Here is a 23,262-nt window from a genome sequence, read left to right as displayed (position 1 = left end):
TTGAGTGTCTCTGCATATCCCCCCACCCCTTACCCAGCAGTCACTAGGGTGAGGTCTTAGAATAGCTTGAAAATGCATAAAAATGCACACAATTACTTAAACTAGACTCAGTTCCTTACCTCAAAAAAAGGACTGGTAGTTAAACCCTTAGCATTCAAATGCTCTTGATTTATTTATTTTTTTTCTAGACTAAACACCAGCGAGCAGAGCTCAGCTATCTAGTTGACAGACCTCGCCGAGTTAACAGGTATGGACTCTTTTTTTTTTTTTTTTCCTACCTTGGTGTGTGGACAATTTACAACCTACTAAAATTAGGAATTAGGGGTATTATTCAATATTAAAATATAAAATGTATAAAGCATTTCCAGTTAAGGCAGAACATACATGCTAATTATGTTGGGGTTCCTAGACAATACATTAAAATCTGGGCATATTTCATTTATATACAACTTACTGAATATATTTGAATATCTTATCAATTTACACGCCTACGCTGCTTCTGATAGTCTCCCTAACTGTTCCAGGTGGATACTCTCTTTTATGAAAATCATATAAACATATACATAACTCTAATCATAGAAAATGGCTAAACTAGATACACCTTAAGGGCTCAACCACCTGCTATGCTCAGTTTTAAAGAGCTAAGTTTAAGGTGATGAAAACCAGCTTTATGCAGAAATAAAGGCAACTGAGAGGTCTATGAATCTGCAGCACCATTGTTGACCATGTGGTGGCAGAAGAATGTTTTCTGTGTTTCTTCACCTTTTTTATTCTAATATTCACGTTTTTGTACTTCTAGTTCTGCATTCCAGGAAGCCGACATAGTAAGCTCTAAGGACAGTGGTCATGGAGACAGTGAACAAGGAGATAGTGATCACGATGCCACCAACCGCGGCCAGTCAGCTGGTAAGTGTGTTCAAAGAGCAATGCTGACTTTTATGGTTTTTGTTGTTGTTGTTGTTGTTTTAAATAAATCTAGAAAGAATGATGTCCTAGGTAATTTTCTGTAGGTTTAATGTTGGTAAATCCACAGAAAAAATGGTGTCATGTTATGTTGATAAGTGTATATTCAAAGAGGATTATAAAAATTTGATGTTCCTTCAGAGAGGTAAAGCTAGAGATGTATTGTGAAATATGTTAGAATATGAGCTATTTCTTCCTTATGTTCTTTAGTGCAATTGTATTGCATACAAAGAGCTATAGATTTCTCACCTGGTCCAGTCCTCAGTCTTTAGTCAATTAAGGTATTATTAGACTTGTTTATGGATGAGGTAGCTGAAGATGAATGAAATTGATTGAACTGTACAAAGTCACAAGAGAATAATTGGATGATTGGGAACTAGAATCCAAATTTCTTGCTTTTGAGAGCAGTGCATTTTGTAAGCCACCGAGTATTGAATGGTAGAAGGAATGGTGATGAAAAGTCATGAATAGCCTGAAAGCAGGGTTTCCAATGCTGGGTTCTTAGGCTTCAGGACATTAGGAAACATTTGATAATGTGTATTTTCTCGAGCATCCTAGATTTCCTCATATTTTCAATAAGGCCCATGACCTGTCAAAAGTTGAACCCTGTGTGTATTTGTATACGAGCTTAATGATAGTCACTGATGGGGTTGCAATGTGACACAGATGTTTTACATTGTTTATTTGCTTTACTTTTGTCTATATAAATTTAACTGTTAAGTTTTATAGGATGCCGATAACTCTGCTTACTAATACTTAAAGAAGACACTTTAAAGATAAAATACGTACCTTACAATGATGAAAATGATTTCATATTTGAGGTTGGATTAAATGAGGTTGGATTTTCCACTTCGTTGGCCTTTCAACCAAGAAGGATAGGGTGATTGTTGTTTTTTTTTTTTTTTTTTAATTTTTCTTTTTTGAAGTTTGTGGTTTTCTGACATGCGAAAAGAAATGGAAAGGCAAATGAATTAACTTTTGTGACTGGTAAAAATGTCCATCATTGGGCCATCTCTGGATTCAACTCTGGTCACATGCTTTTGAGCTCCATTTTGGTTAATGATGTAACCCTAGAGTGAGAGAGTCCTGATTCTCAAGGTAATATTGGTCCTAGAGAGCACACATTCCTTAACACACTCGGTGGACCTCTAAACTGTGCTGAGGCAGTGTGTCAAAGGGCAGCCCACACCCCACGGTCGCCTGGCAGCAGTGGTTACTGCAAGCCTCCCACTTGGCCAATGTGTGCTGTGTCTGAGGCTGACTTAGCCTTGGGAAACACAGGCAGGAGGAGGGGGGGAAAGGCTGCTCAAGGGTCTCTTTATATTGCTGCAAGTCATTAATATGCAGACCTAATGAGACTTGAGAACTGCCAAGAATCCCCGGAGGTCCCTGCCCCTTGCGGGCCTTCACGCTAAGTGAACAGAGCATCTATTTAGTGTCTGGGAACCTGACAACAAACCAGATCTTGCCAGAAGTTTATATTTGAGTACAAAGTCCCTTTCATTTTTGGCCTATATATGGCATATGATTTATTGTTATCTTTAAAAAGCTGTACATGTAGAATTGCTCATTCCTGTTCTTTTTCCAGGGTTTCTAATTTAAGTTAGCCTTTTTTAAACTTTTAAAACAAAATGTTTAATATTAAAACAGAGTATCTGGTGCATGTTTCCTTGGGTGCATTTTATTCTTTTCCCACTCCCCCACCCTCTGCTTTGTTTTGTTGTTGTTGTTGTTGTTGTTGTTGTTTTTCTGTAGCACTCCAATCTCAATGAACATTTCAATTAGTTTAGTCCCTCAGACATAATGAGCCATAATAACCTAACCAAAGAAAGAGAAACGAATAAACATCTGCAAAAAGTGCTAAATTTGGAAGATGGATGAGAATATATTCTTATCAATGCGTCTTCCCAGTAGCTGTTTTATTTCACAGGCACTCACTGTTGCCATTTCGGTAATGTCTCTTTCAAATTATTTGAGATGTCAAAGCATTACAAGGAAAATTAAAATGCTACATTGTGTACTGGAAAAATTTCCAAAAAGCAAGGCAGTTTGTATTTTTCTTTATCAGTGGTAAAATTTGCCTGTGTCTTTACATTCTTAAACACGAAAAGTATCACAGAATTAACAATTTACTTTTGTATTTCCTTGGCAGTTACAAGGCAGGCACAACATACTGAGTGCGATAATTGCTCTTTTAGAATTGTAATGACACGCTTGTATTAAGAAGTAATCTCACCTTTGTGTGCTGAATTGCAATCAGATTTAATATGTCTAATTTTATGGTAAGAATGATTTTGAAGTGTTTTCTTTTTTTAAGTATGAAACCCTAAGTGCAGAGAATTGAAATCCATTTACTTAATGACTTTTTCCAGTCCCTACTGATGTTGTGTCCTATAAACTTCACACCAAGTGGCTACAATATTTCCTAAAAGTTAAGCCCATTTCAGGGAAATAAGTACATCTGTTTTATTTTCTTGTAATGCCAGGTACTAATGATCTTCTAGTTGTGTAATATTTAGGAAATATTATTCATAGCACGTCTATATCCAGGTTTAGGATATGAAAAAAAAATTCATACACATCAGCAAATCTCACTGAGCTAGTTTTTAGGGGAAGAACACCAGATTGCCATGGAAAAATAACATTAGAAAGATACAGACTCTGAAATGTCTACTTCAGTGTGTACCTTCTTCCATATTTCATTATATACACTATTTAGCTCAGTGCTTCACCTGTTTAAACTTGCTAACTTTTTATTTATCCCTGATTTCTTTTTCTGTTAGCATTATTTTGTATTTATTTATTTCGATATGCCTTCTATTTATTCTACTATGAATAGTTTTCTTTTTTGTTCTTTCTCCACACCACCCCCCCCCCCCTTGCTTTTCTCCTTTCTAAGCCATTTGGAGTCACCAATCTTGTTCATAGAAGGGCTTTAAACACGGAGGCAGCTGCACAGAGAATCACATAAGCTTTTTCAGTTTTCTACTGCACCTGGCTCCATGTGTGAAATTCTTCGGCTTGACCACTGCTCTGTGGCATTTTCTTTCTATAGCCTTGTCAAGGTGCTTTCCGTTTTTTTCAGTGTGCTATTGATGTATTGGTTAGATATGGCAGAAGTCCAGGGAGATGTGGTAAATGTATGCATAAACCATCACAAGAGGAAAATCTGATTAATCACAGCTTAAATAGCCACAAATAAGTCAAAGTGTACTTAAAAGAAATATGGTTTCAATTTGGTTTATTATATCATGAGATTAAAATATCTTTTTCTGATTTGGAATACTGATACAAAAATTTTAGTTGCATATTCTTAAACATTTTAACATTATTACAGGCACATCTAAGGAGATATATTTAGTTATAAGAATTTTTTGCCTCGCTTATTAAATATTTGTGATATGCACACTATTAGACTTATCAATTTATTTCTAATATCTGTGTCCTCTTAAAAAATACATTGAAAAGGACAACCTAATAAATGATTCTGTTAATGTTACGTGTTATAGTTTACCTGAAAATTGTCAAACCTCTCTTCCTTGTACGTTTGACCTTCAGTTACAAGGAAACTTAGACTAGGTGTGTTAATTTTAATTATTGAGATCGATGCAGGATATGCGGTCAAAATTTGGCTACATGTTAAAAAAACAAACTGACTGGAGTTGCCAGTATTTCCAAACTTGTAAAGTATACCATGAAACATATTCAGCGATTGCACCATTCTTACAAGACCAACAAGACAATTTTTGATTTATCATCAATACAAATTTCCCTTTCCCAGCTCCACTCAGAATGTAGATACTGGCAGATTAGCATCTGGATTTGTAAATAAAGTGAATTTATATGATTGTTTGCAAAAGCTTATTCGTGGTACTGGTGAAAATCTGAACTGCCACTTGATGCAACAGAGAGATTTATAATTGGAAAAACGCATATGACAAAATATTAGAGAAAATGGAGAAAAATATCAACACACTGGAAGATTGATAAATGAGGAGAAATTTTGATGCACATGTTTTGATTTTTTCATGAGTGAATCATGTTAATAAATATCTGCGTCCAAGCTATCTTTTCCTAAAACTTATGCCAATTTTTGCGGTTATAATTAATATCTCTCCATTTTTTTGTTGTTGGTAAGTGGTTAAAGGAAGACTGGAAATTTCCTCAAAAAATTAAGTATTGATTTTCTTTAAAATTAATTTATTGTGTTACGAAAAATTAAGCATTTTTATGATGTCTTGGTGCATGAGAAAGAAATGCACACATAACTTTATATTGTTACATTCATCAGAAAACAGCACAAACTGAATACAATTATAATATTTTTGAAATCATGATTTGTTCTCAATGGTAATAGCACTGCCTCTGACTATAAAGAACAAGTTACTTGCCAGTTCAAAAATATGTATTTTAAAATTTGTCTAAATATATCTTTGCATAACAAGCAGTCTATCACGTCAGCTGTCATGCCTTGTAGAACAGATTATTTCTGAGAAGTGGGAAAAATAAATAACTAGGAGAAGAAATTTCAAGTAATGTATATGTATGTGTGTATATGTGTATATATATATATGTATGTATGTATATGTGTATATATGTATATACATATATGCATGTATATACATATATGTGTATATGTGTATGTATATGTGTGTGTGTATATATGTGTGTATATATATATATATATATATATATATATATATGTTGAGATGATTCTTAGAAATTACGAAAACTTCAAAACTGAGGTTTGGCCTGTATTTTTCTGCTAAACAAATCTCACAGGTTCTATACTTAGGGGCATTTGAATGAGAAAATATAAAAATCACCTTAAATTTATTTTCTCTGGGGCCTTCACTTTGAGCTATTAAAAAATTCCAAGGGGAATGTGAAAAGCATATATTTTAATACATCACCTGTCCCGGAAGACCTGGCATTCCTGTATATCATGTAGTCATTTATCACAACAGAACTTAAACATACTTCTGTTTATTTGGCCATTAAACAGTATATTTAATGGGACTGGCGATAAATGAAAGAAGGTAACAAAAAAAAAAAAGAAAAGAATAGTTAGTCATTCAGTGACTCCCTCAAGTGAGGAATGGTAACAGGTATATTTACTTGGTTCTCAAATCATGTATCTAAAAGACAAATGATTTGACATGTATTGATGTAGTTTTTATGTTATTATTTTTTAATTTTGCTTCTGAGTCTGACATTTTCCTCCTGAGAAACTGGTACACTTGTTTTGTCAGTAAAACTGGTGGAGTATGTTCATGCACAATTTGTAGCACTTTATCTTTCATTCTGGTTACATATAGCTGTGTGGTATTACTGTGGGAATCACACTTTTAAAAGACTAGTTCATGAATTCAGTAAGAACATCATTTACAAGTGTTTTCTCTGTCAAGTAAAATTGTTCTTCCAGCATAAAACTTCATCCTATTTCTCATTTTTCTTGTTATGCACATGATATCATTTTTGTACGGGTTCTCGACTCATGAGAACTTGATTACATCGTCTGAGAGAATGTTAACTAGTTTCTAATAATTAAAGAAGCCGAAGACCTGAAAACCAGACACTTCAAGAAAAGAAAATGGGCGCAACTGAGTATAAACTATTTAATTAAACAAGTTCTACTAAAAGTACCTCCTAACACATACAACATCTTAATAATGTTGAGAGACTAGTTTATTAAAATTTTTCTATAAGACAGATGATCACATTTAAAATTAGGAGAGTACTTGAGAGTATAGCTGCTCAAAAAGATGGGAATGATTGTTAATGGTATCATGTGGTATATTTAAAATGATATTCATCGGTCATGTGAGAAAAAACTGTATTCCAAATTTTGCATTAATACCCATTATTATTATGGTTTAATAATGTAGTATTATCCTAATATTTGTATTAATTCCACCAACTTCAAACTTAATTATGATTTGGATTTAATTTTAAAATAAATAATTGCTCACAATCATTTTACTTTGAACAGTAATTCCATCTATCAAAAAATCTTTTTTTTTTTTTGCTCTATCATATTTCAAATAGGGAGCGTTTCTAGTACAGTATTCAAATATAAATCTCTTTGGTTCTATAGCTTCTACCAACCTAGGATGTCAATGTGTATCAATTTCTTTCCTTTTTCTTTTTCTTTCTAAATATCTCTGTGAAGAAATAGGGAAAAAAAAAACAAAAACAAAAAAAACCAAAACCTCAGCTACCCTGGTGTCAAAAAAACACTGACATATTTTACATGCTTTCTTAACCTGGTTCCTTATCCAGGTTTCAGCTCACGTTTAAGTTCCTCAACAGTTCACTGATCAGTAATTTATTTCAAGGCTTATGCATGACAATTATCAATGGAACACTATAATCGAAGCCAGACTCGGCATTATACATAGTTTAATTTAAAATAAAAAAGTCATAAAGTGAGATTAATATATGATAAGAAGATTCATTTTATTTCTTTAAACATAATTTACATAATTAACTGTTCTTATCTGCAAAATACTTGTGGACAATCTAGAAGATTCATACTCTGAAAAAAATTATTTTCTATACTTTATATATACAGATGTTAATATATACACACACAAACACGTAAAGCAGTTTGTGACAAAAGGCCATTAGGAATTTAAAAACCAAAACTCAAGAGTTCAAAATCACTCCTGATATTTGTAAGAAGAAACAATCAGATGGGTTCATTAAATAAATATGACTCTGTTGATTAAAAAAGAAATTCATCGTTTTTCCAGACTGCTCATGCATTTGAGAGCTTCTTTTATGCAGAATAATCATACTTGAGTTATTTTAAATTGATCCTGTTTAAAAACATGCACAATAAATGTGTTAGTATGTTTAGAAAAATATTAAAATGTGATTATGGTTTATGTACTTGTTTTTCTTAATAGGGGTAGTTACCAAAATGAATGTCAAATAGTATTCTATAATGCTCAAAATTATTATGCTTTGCCTAAGAAACTGAGCTTTCTTGAGTCACAACCAGATAATATTTAATAGTCTTGTCAATCTGTGGGAGACGATGAAACTTGAAGGTGTCATTTGAAATCTTAGTATCCTAGGATTAGTAAGGAAACAGTTCTGTGTTCACTAGGACAAGCGTTTCCAGTGTGAAACAAGTAATAAGGTATTTGTCAATAGTATCTGCAGCTGACTCACATTACACTTGATTACCTTGGTTTCACTAATTATAGTCATTTGTTCTGGGTTTGTCTGCAGTGGCGAATAATAAGTAGTAATATGGGCTACCAGAATGTCATTGAGCTATACCTTTTAGGGTCATTTTCTGAGATGCTAAGAAAGCATGCTCTTGGCCACTCACAAAATGTTGTTTCATTCTTGTTATTTATTGGTTTATCAATATGTGTGCTGTATTTCTCTTGGATTTCACTTTCTGTTTAATGTCTAGATTTCTTAATCTAAATATCATCATTTGTGCTTTACGTATTTCTGATGTTTTTGTCTCTAAGGGAAAAATAAACATGTTGGATGCCTTATCATCATTAGAGATTATGGATTATAAAAGCTTTATACTTATATTTTTCTCTATTATGAATTTCACCAGAGATTTTTAAAAATATTCATCCTTTTTCTACTCACCATTCCCTAGTTTTTGTTTGTTTGTTTTTTTTTTTTTTCCCACAGCTTTTTCCCAACTCTGAGAATTTTAGAAAGATCTATCTACCTTAAGGTCCTCTTTGCTAGAAGAGTCTAACCCTTTGCACAATAGTACAAAGACATTTTTGATGTCTATGAGGTTAAGGCAAGAAAAATTTGTTAAAACGCATTCACCCAGCACTCTTTATGCTACCTGTAATCTTTCACATTAGTGAAACCTGGATCCATAGTTTCCCTTTTGTTTACAGGCATGGATCTCTTCTCCAACTGTACTGAGGAATGTAAAGCGCTGGGCCATTCAGATCGGTGCTGGATGCCTTCTTTTGTCCCCGCGGATGGACGCCAGGCTGCGGATTATCGCAGCAATCTGCATGTTCCTGGCATGGACTCTGTTCCAGACACTGAGGTGTTTGAAACTCCAGAAGCCCAGCCTGGGGCGGAGAGGTCTTTCTCCACCTTTGGCAAAGAGAAGGCCCTTCACAGCACCCTGGAGAGGAAGGAGCTGGATGGACTGCTGTCTAATACACGAGCGCCTTACAAACCACCATATTTGAGTAAGTATTACATAAAAGCCTTTATCAAAGTATTCCCTTTGAGGGAATAAAGTTCAACATGCCATTCTTCTTAGTGAAAATAGAGCTCAGGTTGTTTTTCAGAAACAAAGATAAAAGTGACTCTTGGATGCAGGCAGTTCTTTACTATGGAAAAATGAATATCTTAACAGGAAGACAGGTTTCTGTGTTAGGACATGGTTGTTGACAACAATCAAACATAACTTTTGATGTTGAAAACATTTTTCAAATGCATTTCATATTTCCTTTGAATATTGCTCGCTTGCTTACTTGATTTCCATGTGTTTTGAAGGGCTTAATTAAGATGGAAAAACATCTCTTGACACTTGAGTCACTGGGAGATCTCATTTTTTTATTGATGCCAGCATTTTCACATAATCATCCTTTTCCCACAGTGACATTAAACATTTTAGGCTAAATTAAGAAATCAGCGCAGCTATCACTTTGACCATTCAACGTGATTTAGTAATATGTTCATATGGTCAGAATCAGAGGAACTATGTGATGGAAACATACGAATAAAGCAATATTCTTCATTTACTTAAAATAATACATTCTTCTAACAATGGAGATGTTCAAAACTGTACTCCTCTCTTTCAATATTGGGACCATCTTCTCTAAGTGGATTATTTTATACAACCACAGTGAAAGTAAAAATGCTTAGAGATTCTGTAGTATATTTCTTTGAGGGTCTTGGTAATGAAATTATCCTATTATTCTCTGCTACATAGGAATCTTTTTTTTCTTTTAGTTAATCGGTAAATACCACTGACAATTCAATAGTTTGGTCAAACCACATAAACTAATACTTGATAAGGATAAAACTCATAAAGACTCAATCAAAAGATGACTTTTATTTTGTATTGCAAATCTAACGTACATGGTGTTTTCTTACTTTCATCCCCTAGTACAAAAAAAAAAGAAAAAAAAGAAAATCATGGGATCATAAGCTAGAAACAAAAATAAAACAGTTTGCAGATGTATCATTACTTTCATGACTTCAGGAAGGGGAGGGAAATAGAAAAAAAATACCTAAAGGAAAGACAAACTAGAAGGACATATATTTTAACTCATGAATGTAAATATGAAAGGCATGTATGGAATACACCGAGGACAAGACTACTACTCTAGACATTGATAAAGGCATGGATCTGCCATTGGAAACATACATTGTGATGGCAACACCGATTAAACTGTTTTATGAAGGATTCAATTCAACTTTTCAGATTTCTTGGAAATACCATTACCTCATATCATTTCAGAACCAAATAACTACTCCTGTCTATAAACTATTGATATTTATTTTGCTTTATTTTTTGGCGTTATAAAATGCAAGGAGACCACATATACTTAGAAAGTATTGAAATATCCAACGTCATAACTGATGAAATTTGGATGCTAAAGTCCTAAAGTTTAGCTCACACATCTACACACATTAGTGGTTTAAAATAACCTAAAATAGTTATTATGTGTGTTGCTAGAAATCAAAGAATTCATATATCATTTAATTAAGAAAATTAAGATTTTTTTTCCATATTACTCAGATATGGTAGAATAAATTAGTTTTAAAAAACTATTTTTTTTCTGTTTTAGCCAGCTCACACCACTCAAAATTTAGGATTTGGGATGAAGCGTGCCCTAGGTGAAAAAGAAGCAAAAATATAAGTATTTTGTTGTTTTTACTTATACTCTCCTTAGCTATTTGTATGACTTCAACTTTTAGTGTTTAATATTAACTTAAAATTACATCATGAGCCCGATATTAATAGACATAGTCAATTTTATGGTTAATTTAATATATAAACTATAAATCAAAACCATGCCTGACCATTTTGCCCTCCAAATTCACATGGTGGTAGTCATTCATATTTGTATTATTTATCATCAGGAATGGAAGTATTCTCATCTTCTAAATTGAAAGCATGTCCCTTACGTAACTAAATTAAAATTTTGACATCTATAACTTATTTTGAATCAGAATGTTTAAATAATTATTGAGATAGAGTTTTATTTTGCTAAACATGCATTTAGTTCTTTAGTAAACATAACGTACATTTTGATGTTGAGAAAAACAACTGTATATTTGGTTATTTTTGTAGAGCTCTAAAAATAAAGCCTAATGAAGCTACCACTGCCATTTATAAAATGATGAGGAAATGGTAATATGCTTAATAATACAAATGAGATCATTGTCTGTGCCCAAGGACTTCCCGTTTCTATACTTGTGATTGCAAAATTTAAAATTTAAACTTGCAAGAAACCAACTTTTACATAAAAGTACGTGTATGCACATGTTAAAGAAAGTTTCTGTGTTTCTTTTTTTAAAGAAATGCTCACATACAGCTATATTTTTTCTTTTTTTTTTACCAATGTGTAAGAAAAGATCTGTGAAGAATATACGTGATGCATTTAATGAAATGAAAGTTCGTTTTTAAATCAGGAGCGATTTTGAAAGTTTCTATTAATACTCGTTAGTCATGAACACCTTATGAGCTTGTTTGCTCTTATTTTTGTTACGATATTGTGGTTTGTTAAAACTCTGGTAAAAACCAAAGGGATACACTGAAGGACTGAAGAAATAAATGTAAATATGTAGAATATGGTCATATTCAAAACTCAGTGTTTAGATTTATCTTAAAATGCTGATGAATTTTAGTTTGGCTTTACCTTTTTTAGAATAATAAGAAATTCTAAAGTATCCCTTTAACTTTTAATAAAAGTTAATCATTGTTTTGAACACTTATTAAAATGAAACACAAAAAATATTACCTGGACTTTAAAAATAACATCACATTTTATAGTGAAGAATTCATGAAATTCTTTAGTATTATAGACACCTTATATAAAATCAGTCTTTCAAATGACACATTCTGAATAATATCAGCAAATAAGGAGCATAAAAATAGTTTAAGTTCCAGAATAGTTGATAAAAGCTGTATTATCAAGGTAATTTAGAAAAACCCAGTAGTTAAAACAATTATGTTATCTTTGCAATCATTCTTGCTTATGAGTTTGGCTACACATTTTGAACATCATCACTTAACGATTGATTTTGTCAGTGGATGAGACATATCTTTCGGTTCAAATAAGCCTAAATGAAACAAAGGATTTCAGGATTTCAGCATTCATTATTTGGAAATTTGATTTCTTGTTGATAAACATTATCAGTGCCTAAGAATTAGCAACAGTCAAAAGACAATGACCAATGAAATTTCATCTAAAATATATTTGTGAAAATCTTTTTTTCATTAATTTGAAAGGTCATGAGATAATAAATTATGTTGAATGAAATGAAGAAATACAGTGACATAATTAATTTTTAAATACTGTATTCATGAAATATTCTAGGTTTCTAGAACTGTAAAGAACGATTTACTGAAGTGTCATGGTCCATGTTGCCTTCGTATTACACGTCATTTAGACCAGTCCGTGCATGCCAAAAAATTACGAGCTGCCTCCTGACCTAATTTTAATTTTGCCTACTTTTTGAATCCCCTTCAAACTTCAATTAAATTTGCTCTTAACACAAGAAAAGGTGTCAGAACTTTTGAAACATTCCATTTGAAAAATTGCTGACACTTTACGTAGACTTCTTTTCAGTAAACGTCATTTTGAGAAAATTCTTTTGGGCATCGATGTTATTTCTATGGTGCACTTCAAGTTTTCAGTTGATTAAAATTGTAGAGCATGTTTTGTTTAGTCACATTTCTTTCAATCCCTTCATTATCTCAATCTGCCTTCTGTGAGTTTTCTTAATCTGTTGAACTCAATAGTGTGGTAAGAGTGTACATAGGATTCAAAATAAACAACTTCTCTTATTGGCACACAGCACCCTCATATTTACATATCTTCATATAGTGTTTTCTCTGGGATTTGTATATTCCTATAATGTCATAAACATAGCATCACTTTTTCAAATATTAAAGTCCACAAAAAAGCATTCTTGTATGTGGCCTTTTTAACATCCCTGTCTCCTAGCTCCATACATCACTAAATAGATGCACATCTTTTTCAGGATTATTTTTTTCCTAGTACTTATGTTAATTTCTGTTCCCTTTGTCTCCAAGTTGTGTTACTTTTCTATAATATCCTATTCCTGAGACTTTTGCTCCTCTCACTCTTCTCTATAAGAATAGCTCTAGATTTGTGAGCCTAACTTTCTCACTTTTTTAGTTTATCTCTTTGTGACAAATCTGTAGTCTTTGAATCACACCAATCCTTCTATTTTTCATTAAATTCCTTTGTTTAGTGATTAAGAATTGATCTTTCATAATCGACATAATTTACGCACCTCAACTCCATGAACAGGAAACAAGTGATAACTCAATCCCAGTTCATATTCTCTGCATATCTATTGTTAGATTTAATGTTCACTGAATTTTATGATATTTTACTTCTTTGAAAAATGATCGTCTGTTCACAACTGGTATCATTACTCCAGTTAGCTGATGCAGCAGCTGCCTGGAACTTTCCTGTACCTCCAGATAAATGAGATATGATAATATTATCTTATTTCTTCTTTTGTTAAGTAATGGTCTACCTCAATTAATATGATTTACATCGGAAGCTGTAAAAATCTTCTGAGGTGAACAGTTCATTTGTACATCTATACATATGGCAATTTCTGTAGGCAATTTGTTTTTACTTATTCAGACATCAGTGCTTCTCTGTGACTTATCACATGTCATTTAAAATGTGTGCCTTTGGGTGCATTGGAACTAGTTAGTATCCAATACTCTCTTGGCGTATTGAGACTCATTACCCGGCTATGCATATTATAAATGCTAAATAATTATGTGATGAAAAATGAATGACTGGCTGAATGAGTGTTTTTAAAGTATCCAAATAATCTTTAATGCTCTCATTATACTTTTCATTTACACACACGTCTGCAGTTGTTTTTAATCTCCAGGCAAACTTTCTTCTCTTCTAATTTTTAAAATATGTTTTAAATTAGTTGTATTTCTCTGGTGCTATTACCTCCAAGTTTTTATAAGGGGAAGTAGATCGTGAACTCATTCAAAATATTGAAATGCACCCAACCAAGGTGCTTTGTTATGTATATAGGTGGAGTTTTTCTATGCTTTGAGGCTTCCCTTTGATTCATTCTAAGAACTTATATCCTAAAAATGTGTTAAATTTGTTTCATACCTGTTAGTTCTCTTACAATTCTAAGTACTCCCCTTTCTTACCAGGTCATTGAGATAAGCTTGTTTGGACATATTTTATTTACTAACAGCTCTCATGGTTTCGGTCCCATCTTTCATTTCTTTGTAAAGTTAATAGATCCAAATTTTCCTCTGGTATCATCACTTGTTTTTCTTATATAATTCCCATGTAGGAATTACTTATTTGCATGTTATTAACTCTGTTTTTGAATTCACAGATATATAGTTCAATAAAATATATATTTAAGGGTATATAGAAAAAACTTAATTGCTAAAAGTAATTTATATCTTTATTCAGTATTTTACACTCCATGTGTGAGTGTCCATCAGTTATTTAAAGCAGTTTATTTGGTGCATACTTTGCATTTTATTGAGCATTCAGCATATTAATATTATTTATATACCTGATTTTATATTACAGATCATTTCCACCCTCTTTCTTATTTTGTACATTGGAAATAAATCCATATAAGCATTTGTCTGCCATGTGAGCCTAACAAAGGAAGATTATCAATTAAAATATAAATAGAATTATTCAATGAAAAGGATTATCTACCTGGGATTTTTTTCTGCCTCATCATACTGAAGATGTGTGGGTCAAAATTTAAATGCATTGAGTTATAAAGATATTGTAAAGAAGTCTGGATTATATAAATTCAATTGCTTATAACTATCATTAAACATTATTCAATACTCAATGTGCCAGACTTTTTTTGGGTGAGTCTGCGTCTTCTGAAGTCCTTTTAATAGGAATTAGATAGTGTCATTTAGATAATAGAGCTTGGAAACTGTTTTGTACTCTGAGGTTTAGTGTTTAAGATTAAATAATACTCTCAAATCAAGACTGAACTTAACATAATGTGAGTCAATTTAATGTTTCCCAAAGTGTAATAAAATCCTGGAAGTTTTGTATCAAGGTTCATAAGACTTCCTAATTACTGCATTAGTGGCCCCTAATCACCTACATCAGTTTAGGTGGGGACAGTATAGAAGATTTGGAAACACTGAATCCTGAAAATGTAATTACATACAAAAGGACACGGATGAAAACAAATTATAAGCTAGAAATTTTCACAGATAAAATTCAGGGTTTTATTTCTGATTCGTTAACTGATACATTGCATGAAATTATATTTGTACCTTCTACCTAGGCACATACTGTATTCTTTCTCCTGGAGATACATTTCTTTTAACTGTGAGGATTGAAAAGAGTATATGTGAACTTCATTTCAACAAATTTTTTATAATCTGGCCAGTAGAGTGTTATTAAATAATCAATGACAAAAAACCCAAAACCAAACCAAACCAAAACAAACCAAACCAAAACAAAACAAAACAAAAACTACCACTGACAGCTTTTAAGTCATTGAGCTCAACAATGAGCTTAACAAGTGATTGTAAATCCTTTTTCTGTGTTCTGTAGTCATGATTCTGTTATATGGATGCATTTATGCATATAGACATCCCATATAGAAGCATTATGTCTTTAATTTAATTTAATTTTTAATTATATCTATCAGTTACCAGAGAAAGAACAGAGCATGATTATTTAACTAATGGCTACTTCAGTATCAGAAACTGTTAAACATGAAAATTTGGCACTTTTTGAGAAACAGATAAGTAACAATCGGTTTTGGTCCGTTTCTTTATTTTTTAGGTGCTTGTTGTACTTTTTGAGGACCAGTTCACATTGCACATTAAAGCAGAATTGACCTGTAGAGGAAATAGGTGTCTGTATTACGAGGAAAACATTATTTTTATTGTTTGCAAAAATATTGTAATGAATAGGACTTTTTTTCCTCTTTTAATGTTGCTATCAGCCAGAATCTGTACCAGATTCCAAGTTACCTGTGCTGGATATTTAATCATATATTTTATACTTCCTAGAAAAGTGACTTCGTTTGTGATCAAGTGTCCTAAGGTTTATATTTATGCCAGTCACTATATTTCAGCTGAAAGGTGGCCAATGACTGCATTATTCCATAAAAAGCATAGTTGTAAATGTGTTTTTGTTAAAATCGTCAAATAAGTGCCTTAGAGAAGATGAAAAGACCCAGGCCTAGGAGAAATACATAAATAAAGCCAGTATCAAATGTATATTTCTTGAGTTAAATTTTGAATCACCCAGGATAAAGAAGTAGCTATGGGGAAGGGTCTGTCTCATAGCTCACTGAACATATCATTGTGTTTTGTCTCATGTACAACACATGGTAGAAAGTTCGGAGTCAACAACGGCAACAGTAGAATAAGCATACATGTTGTCTTGATGGTATATACCTGATGGTGTACATAAGATGAAATATCTCACTTGTAGGTTTAATCAAAATAGTTTTAGGAATAGGTCCATAGATAGGAAGGTTAATGTTCTAGTTTGACAGTTGCTATCATTTTATTCTTAGAAAATGTATAGAAAATCTGGAGGCTAACCTGTAAAATTAGTATAAAACCATGGTACTTGTTTTCCCCACTGTTGATAAACCTTATACAAGAACTCGTCCCCTTGCCAGTTACTAATGGTGTGGGTTTAAGTTTTGTCTGCCAGAGAAATACTCCTCAGACGATTACACTGGAGAGCATGAAACCTAGTTTTGTTTTGGTAGATGTATCTTAACATTTTTTTTATGAGAACTATGGTAATAGAAAACAATACTGCTCGGAGCTCGTAGAGTTCCACTAAATTTTACTTTTAAACATTTTAAAAAATGATGGGTAATTTCAAGCATATAAAATAGAGAGAATAGTACTAAACTCTCCATGTTCTCCAGCCTAAACAATTATCAGATTTTGGCCAAATTTATTTCATCCAAATGCTAACATGCTGTCTTTTTCCTCACAGTTTTAGAGCAAATCCAGGGTTCTGACTGCTTAATCCATTACTATTTCAGCGTATGTTTATTAAAGATGAAGTTTATTTTTAACATCACCACAAGAACCTATTCCTCTTCAACAAGAAAGTTTTTACTATCATTGATTGTCTAATTATTCTTCCCATCTCCATAATTTTCTCACAAATATTATTTACACTTACAATTAATTTGATTCATGCTTGAAATAAGTTCCATACATGGCAACTCATTTTTATTTTTAAACTTTTTATTAAAGTATAATATGCATATAGAAAAATACAAAAATCACAGATGTATAACTCCAGTTTTTACAAAATGAGCTCACGTGTGTAATCAGTGGCCACATTAACTGGCTCGAGTAGCCAAAACATTACAAGTACCTAAAAAAGTCCTGTATTCTGTCTTCTTCCAGCTATGACCACCCCAGGGGGTGCCACTATCCTAGCCCCTAACCAAATTTAGTTTTTCTGGGTTTTCAGTTTTATATAATTTGAATAAGTGGAATAGTATAATGTATTTGTTTCACTAAAATGTAATAGCCAGTTATTCTCTCTGTTAATACAGGGAAAGCAATCAGCAGAGCCTAAAATGTGTAAGCTAAAAAGACCAGTTAACATGTATTCTCCTTGAACATGATTTATCTTGCTATTTTTTGGAATTCTTGTCATGTCTAGTCTTTCAGAAATGCTTGGTACCTGTCTTTATATCTTTATTTTTGATTGAAACATAATCTGTTAACTTAGAGGTGTTTTATAGAAACAAATATTTAAATATATTGATTTGAATACCAGATTAAAACGAGAGTAGAAAAATCGTAATGTCTGTATTTCACATTTCTTTGAGTCTAGGTTAGAGGACTGTGGCAAACTGGCACCCATGATGCTGAAGGGAGAGTTAATAAAATAAAGACATTAACATTTTAGAAAATAGCATATCTGACTAGAGTTTAAAAGGATTGAGGGACTGTGAATTGAGAAGAAAGGGGAGAGGTGACTTAACAAATGTTAAGTGCTTAAACAAATACTACACAGATAAGATAGTGATCGGTTAATCTGTCTTTATTGAGAGCAGAAAAGAGAAAATGGATCTATATTGCATCCTGAGAGATGTAAATTGCACATTATGGGAAATATCCTGACCCTGACATTGGTATTTTCTCCTGAGAGATATGGAAACACTTTACCTCGAAAGCTTTACAAACTACAAACGTAGGCATATGTCAACTGTGATTTGGTAGAATGGCACTTTCTAGCCCTGTGATGTACTTCCTGCAAAAACACTTTTCCCGGCATTGGGGCTGGTGAAGGAGTGAAAGGGATGAGGCTCAATTTTACTGGAGGACAAAGGAAAAGCAATTGAGGAAGCCTAGGTTTTTATCTATTTCCTTCCCTTCCTGTTTCTATATAGATGACTTCTTATTCTTTCTTAGAGATTCTGAAAGGGAAAAAAAATTGGTTTCTTAAAGCCTTTGATTCCCTCTCACACAATGAATTGCAATTGATGATTGACTATCCAAGAACAGAAATTGAGAAATCATAGTTTTAGAAGGAAGTTTGGGGAAATGTGTAGAGGGCAAAAGCTAAGTGTAAATGTTTATTAAATTATTGAATAATTAATTATTGTTTATATGAAATATATAACATAGATTGTGTCTATTAAAAGTATGCATTACAACTTAAAAAATGTGAAGCTTCACACTATATATGATAATAATTTATAAAAGGAAGACAGATGACTATAGATTTTAAATAGCTTACTTTGTCAAATATTGAATCTTTATCAAGCTGACTTATTTCTCTTATAATAAGAATTTTCCCCTTTTGGTATCATATTATCTTCTGCTGAATTTTAAGGAAATCCCTGGTGTCAGTTACTGTGAAATGGCTCACAATTAAACAAAAAATGAAACAGCCGTTAATAATGATTCACAGTCAAGTTGCCTACTCCTTAAACCTAGTAGTCATACAAGCTTTCTTAATTATATTGGAAGATATAGCAAGCTGACTATCTGTGATCATTACATTTTGGGTTTTATTTTGGAAAGTAAATGGAGCATTAGCTTGGTAACATGAAAGCAGGAGTTAATTCTGCACTTAAGAAAATAAAATGAGGGGCACCTGGGTGGCTCAATTGGTTAGGCGTCTGACTCCTTCCTGCTCAGGTCATGATCTTGCGGTTTGTGAGTTCAAGCCCCGCTGACAATGGGGAGCCTGGAGCCTGCTTCAGATTCTCTCTCTCTTTGCTCCTCCCCTGCTCACACTCTGTCTCTCTCTTTCTCTCTCAAAAATAAATAAACATTAAAAATAATTTAAAAAAAGAATAGAAAATGAAAAGAACAGTGTAACGGTAAATTGTATTAGCTAAACATTAAGTCTAAATTTAATAACAGTACTAGCTACTACTGAGTGCCCATTTTGTAGGCACGAAAAGATGAAATAAGACACAATAATGGCACTGATTTTGTAAATATACAACCAGTGTTGTAAGGGGATAGCTCTTTTTATCAATCAAGGGTCATGAAATATTTTTTTAATTAGATACATTCATATTTTATGATTATATAAATATACTTAATTTTATAGAGACAAAGGGATTGTTTGGTATTAGACAATGTAGAAATGGCTTTTGTTGATGGATTGGAGTGAATTCTAACTCCTTTGAACTTGAATTAAGCTAAGGATTTGGGAAAATGATATTTTTTTAAATTATATAAGGAATGAAGACAATTATTTCTCAAATTATAAAAATAAAATATTGACTCATTAAAATTACTAAGAAACTTATTTTTTTTAATGCAGGCTTACTTAGAATTATTTTTAGGAAATACTTGACATTAAATAATTTAATTTTCATCTCTCACATTTAAAATTGAGCCTGGGATCTAGGGACATAATCCTTGAGAACTTCAATTGCTTGCTTTGTAGGAATTCTTCATAGAAATTATATTTTCATAATGCTAATAGAGAAAGTGTGCTGATATATCTAATATGGGGAAATGTTATCTTCCTCTTAAATAAAAACATTTAATGTAGTTTATGAAGGGCATATTATATTTCTTTGAAGTTAATTTTAATTCTATACCCTTCATTAATCTTTCAAAGTTTTTCATATTTCAATTACTTTCTAATTTCAGAGGATGTCAATAGGTCCTACTATTTGCAATACTATTATTTATTATAAAGTAGTGCCATGGCAGTTTAGAACTGTAAAAAAGTTTTTAACCAGCTGTTTTAGGCAGATCTTCCCAAGCTACTGACAAAAACAGTATGACACACATTCAAGAAAATTTACAGTTGAGCACCAACTATGTTCTAGGCACAGTGATTTTCAGTTTTGTTTGCCCTTGAGCATAGATCAACATACTCAGATCAGGTCATCTCAGTGTCACCTGCTCTGCACCATTCCAGAAATACGCAAAAGCATTTTTAATTATTGATATCCTCCCACGCTATACTTCATGCTAACTACCAGCTCTCTTTTGAGATAATTTTGTAAAAAACAAAAATGAATAACCAAAACTTGGCATTTTCCAACACTAGTGAAAAGTTCTCAATTTCCTTTAAAATGTACATGAAACACAGCCTACTTACCTAGTTGGATTGTGGTCTTAGCAAATACTTGGAAAATATTCTAGTCTTATTATTTTCAGGTAGGTTTTCCTAAGCATCACTAATTTTTTTCCCATTTTGTCTATATGAGAACATGGAATTTTTAACTCCAGCAAATATCACTTTCTGATTTTGTTCTTAAGGTATGTGCATACTTGCTTTGGACTCATAGCCTACTACATAATTACAAGAGTAGGTCTTTCTGTCTGTCCTCATATCAGAGATGTGATGTGGTATAATTAAGAGCTCTGGTTACAGGGCCAATCTACCCGGAGTTCCAATACTCATCCAGCCAGTTACTAGCTGTGTGACCTCTAGAATTCATTTAACCTTCCTGTAACTCATTTTCCTCATCTGTGACATAGATCCTCGAAAGCTCATTGTAGAGATTAAATTATTTATCATATCTAAAGCAGGGAGTGCCTGGCCCAAAGGAAGCACTCATTAAGTGTTCAAGGCAACCATATATTCAGTTAAAATTGGAACAATGACATCAGCCTGAGTATGGAGAAAATTAAAATTCTGGCTTAAATAGAACTAATTATGCTTTCTTTTACTCCCAGAGAAAAATCAGACTCCAAATGTTCTTTTCACGATATATCACTATGTTACATCTGCAGTATATATTCTTCCACATAATACATATGTTTTCAAAGGACAGCATCCGTATTTTTCTTTTTCATCTGTAAAACCAATGAGACAGATTGAATAGAACCAAAGGTATGATGCCCACTAAAGACTGGGTTGTATTCATTTTGTGGTGATGTTAGTCACAGAGCATGATTATAATTTAAAAAAAAATTATATTCTCATTATTTTACTTAACTTGTGTATTTACAGTGAGTAAATATACTTGATCATATACAACAAGCAGTTAAAATAATTTGACAAAGAATACATTTTTGAGACAACAGATTCTTATTTCAGTGTAAGAAGCAGCATATTATATTTGAAAAAAGAAACCTTACGTTTCTTGGGGCTCCCCGCCCCCCTCCAAATTTTAAGTGGTACAAATAGATGCCCGTATCTAATTTGACATAATCTGCATTTCGACAATTATACTAGCCCATTAGAGTAAATTCTGGCCTTAGGACATTGTTACTCCAAAAAGTTCTGATATCTCTGTGTAGATGACACAGATGCCCCCAAATCATCACACAAAGTAAATGAGAACAGTCTGCTACTATGTGAAAATAGAGTCTTTCTAGAAGATATCCCAAAGACTCTGCCTGCCGTAAGTCAGTATTTGACATGCAGGAACTCCAATATTTCCCTGCCTCTTTTTCTGCCCTAAAATCCTATTATCTGATAAACCGAATTCTCTCACCCAGCATTATATTTATATTTTTGTAACTTTGTCTTTTAAAAATAACATAAGACTAGCAAATGATCTTACCTAGCCTCGTTTGGAGAAATTCTTAAAAGACTATCCAAACTTTAGTTTCTGTTTATGGTTTATTCGTCGGGCTGTCTTACGTAGCTCTCATGATTTTATGTTTCTCTGTTTTCTGTCCTCTGCCTTCCTGTACATATCCCATATATACTGCCTTATATGTACATTGCTATTTTGCCTGAATAACAAGAGACCTAACAAGTAAGTTTTAGTGCCCGATTACAATCCAGCATTATATTTTCTTATGTCTTTTTATGTTCATGCCTCATATACAAACAAAAATTTCTCATCTTTTTTTATAAAATGGTGAAATTTCCTCCATTTAATAGTACTTTTGCCCAACTCTGGCAAAAATGAAATTTTAAAGCAGATTTAATTGTTTGTTTCATTTACATATCTGTGAATGAAATTGCAATGTCAACGGCAATTAAGCATTTCTCTCTTCTCAAAATGCAGTTTTTCGGTGATTGTACTTTAAGTTTCTTATCTCATTAACAGGTAAATAAGATGGTTACTTTATTATAATAAATGTCTTTGGCTATCTTTGGAGAAGATCTCTTAGAGTATAACCAAGGAAGGATTTATAGAGCTCCACTTTGGGGCCATTATTGGAGCACTATCTGAATGATTTTAACTGATAAAGAAAAATGGCATTCTAGGAGGACAAAGTTGAATGAACAAAAATGTGGAACTAGACAGCAAATAAATATGAAGAAGTGAGTATTCTGAGTTGCCAAATCTATAAGATAAATCCAGAGGGAATAGTGGAAGTTAAAGTTTGAAAGTTATGTTTAAGATGGATGAAGACGTGTTTTGAATGATAACGCTAATAATGATAGTAGCTAAGAATTGTTAAGAACTTGTCAGCCCAGCACTAGTGATGAACTAGTGATTGAAGCCTTACTCAATAAGCAAATGAAATAAGTTTTCTGTCTCCATTTACAGATGATAAAATTAAGAAAAAGGGATGTCCAGTAGCTTGTCCATGGTCTGATGGCTAGTGAGGGAGAGCTAGGCTTTTTACTTGAGACCACCTGATTCTAGAGTAAGCATTTACTTGTAACCAATTCACTA

At 32.6% G+C, this 23,262-nt stretch overlaps 1 protein-coding gene across 3 annotated transcripts in view; it reads left to right on the top strand.

Annotated features, from left to right (window-relative positions):
* PCDH10 (protocadherin 10) overlaps positions 1 to 23,262 on the top strand; it is a 62,427-nt gene that overhangs the window by 4,932 nt on the left and 34,233 nt on the right. For 2 of the 3 annotated variants that reach the window (XM_047854844.1, XM_047854846.1), the window contains exons 2-4: positions 189 to 247; positions 800 to 906; positions 8,850 to 9,155. In XM_047854844.1, coding sequence (XP_047710800.1) covers positions 189 to 247; positions 800 to 906; positions 8,850 to 9,155 — 472 coding nt within the window. Of the gene's footprint in view, positions 1 to 188; positions 248 to 799; positions 907 to 8,849; positions 9,156 to 14,762; positions 14,976 to 23,262 lie in introns of those variants that run through there. The other variant, XM_047854845.1, reaches the window with a different exon arrangement.

Source organism: Prionailurus viverrinus, chromosome B1 (assembly GCF_022837055.1).
Source record: "Prionailurus viverrinus isolate Anna chromosome B1, UM_Priviv_1.0, whole genome shotgun sequence".
In the NCBI taxonomy this organism is placed as follows: Eukaryota; Metazoa; Chordata; class Mammalia; order Carnivora; family Felidae; genus Prionailurus; species Prionailurus viverrinus.
Note: the sequence above shows the minus strand (reverse complement) of the source record. Positions and strands in the feature narration are given on the sequence as shown.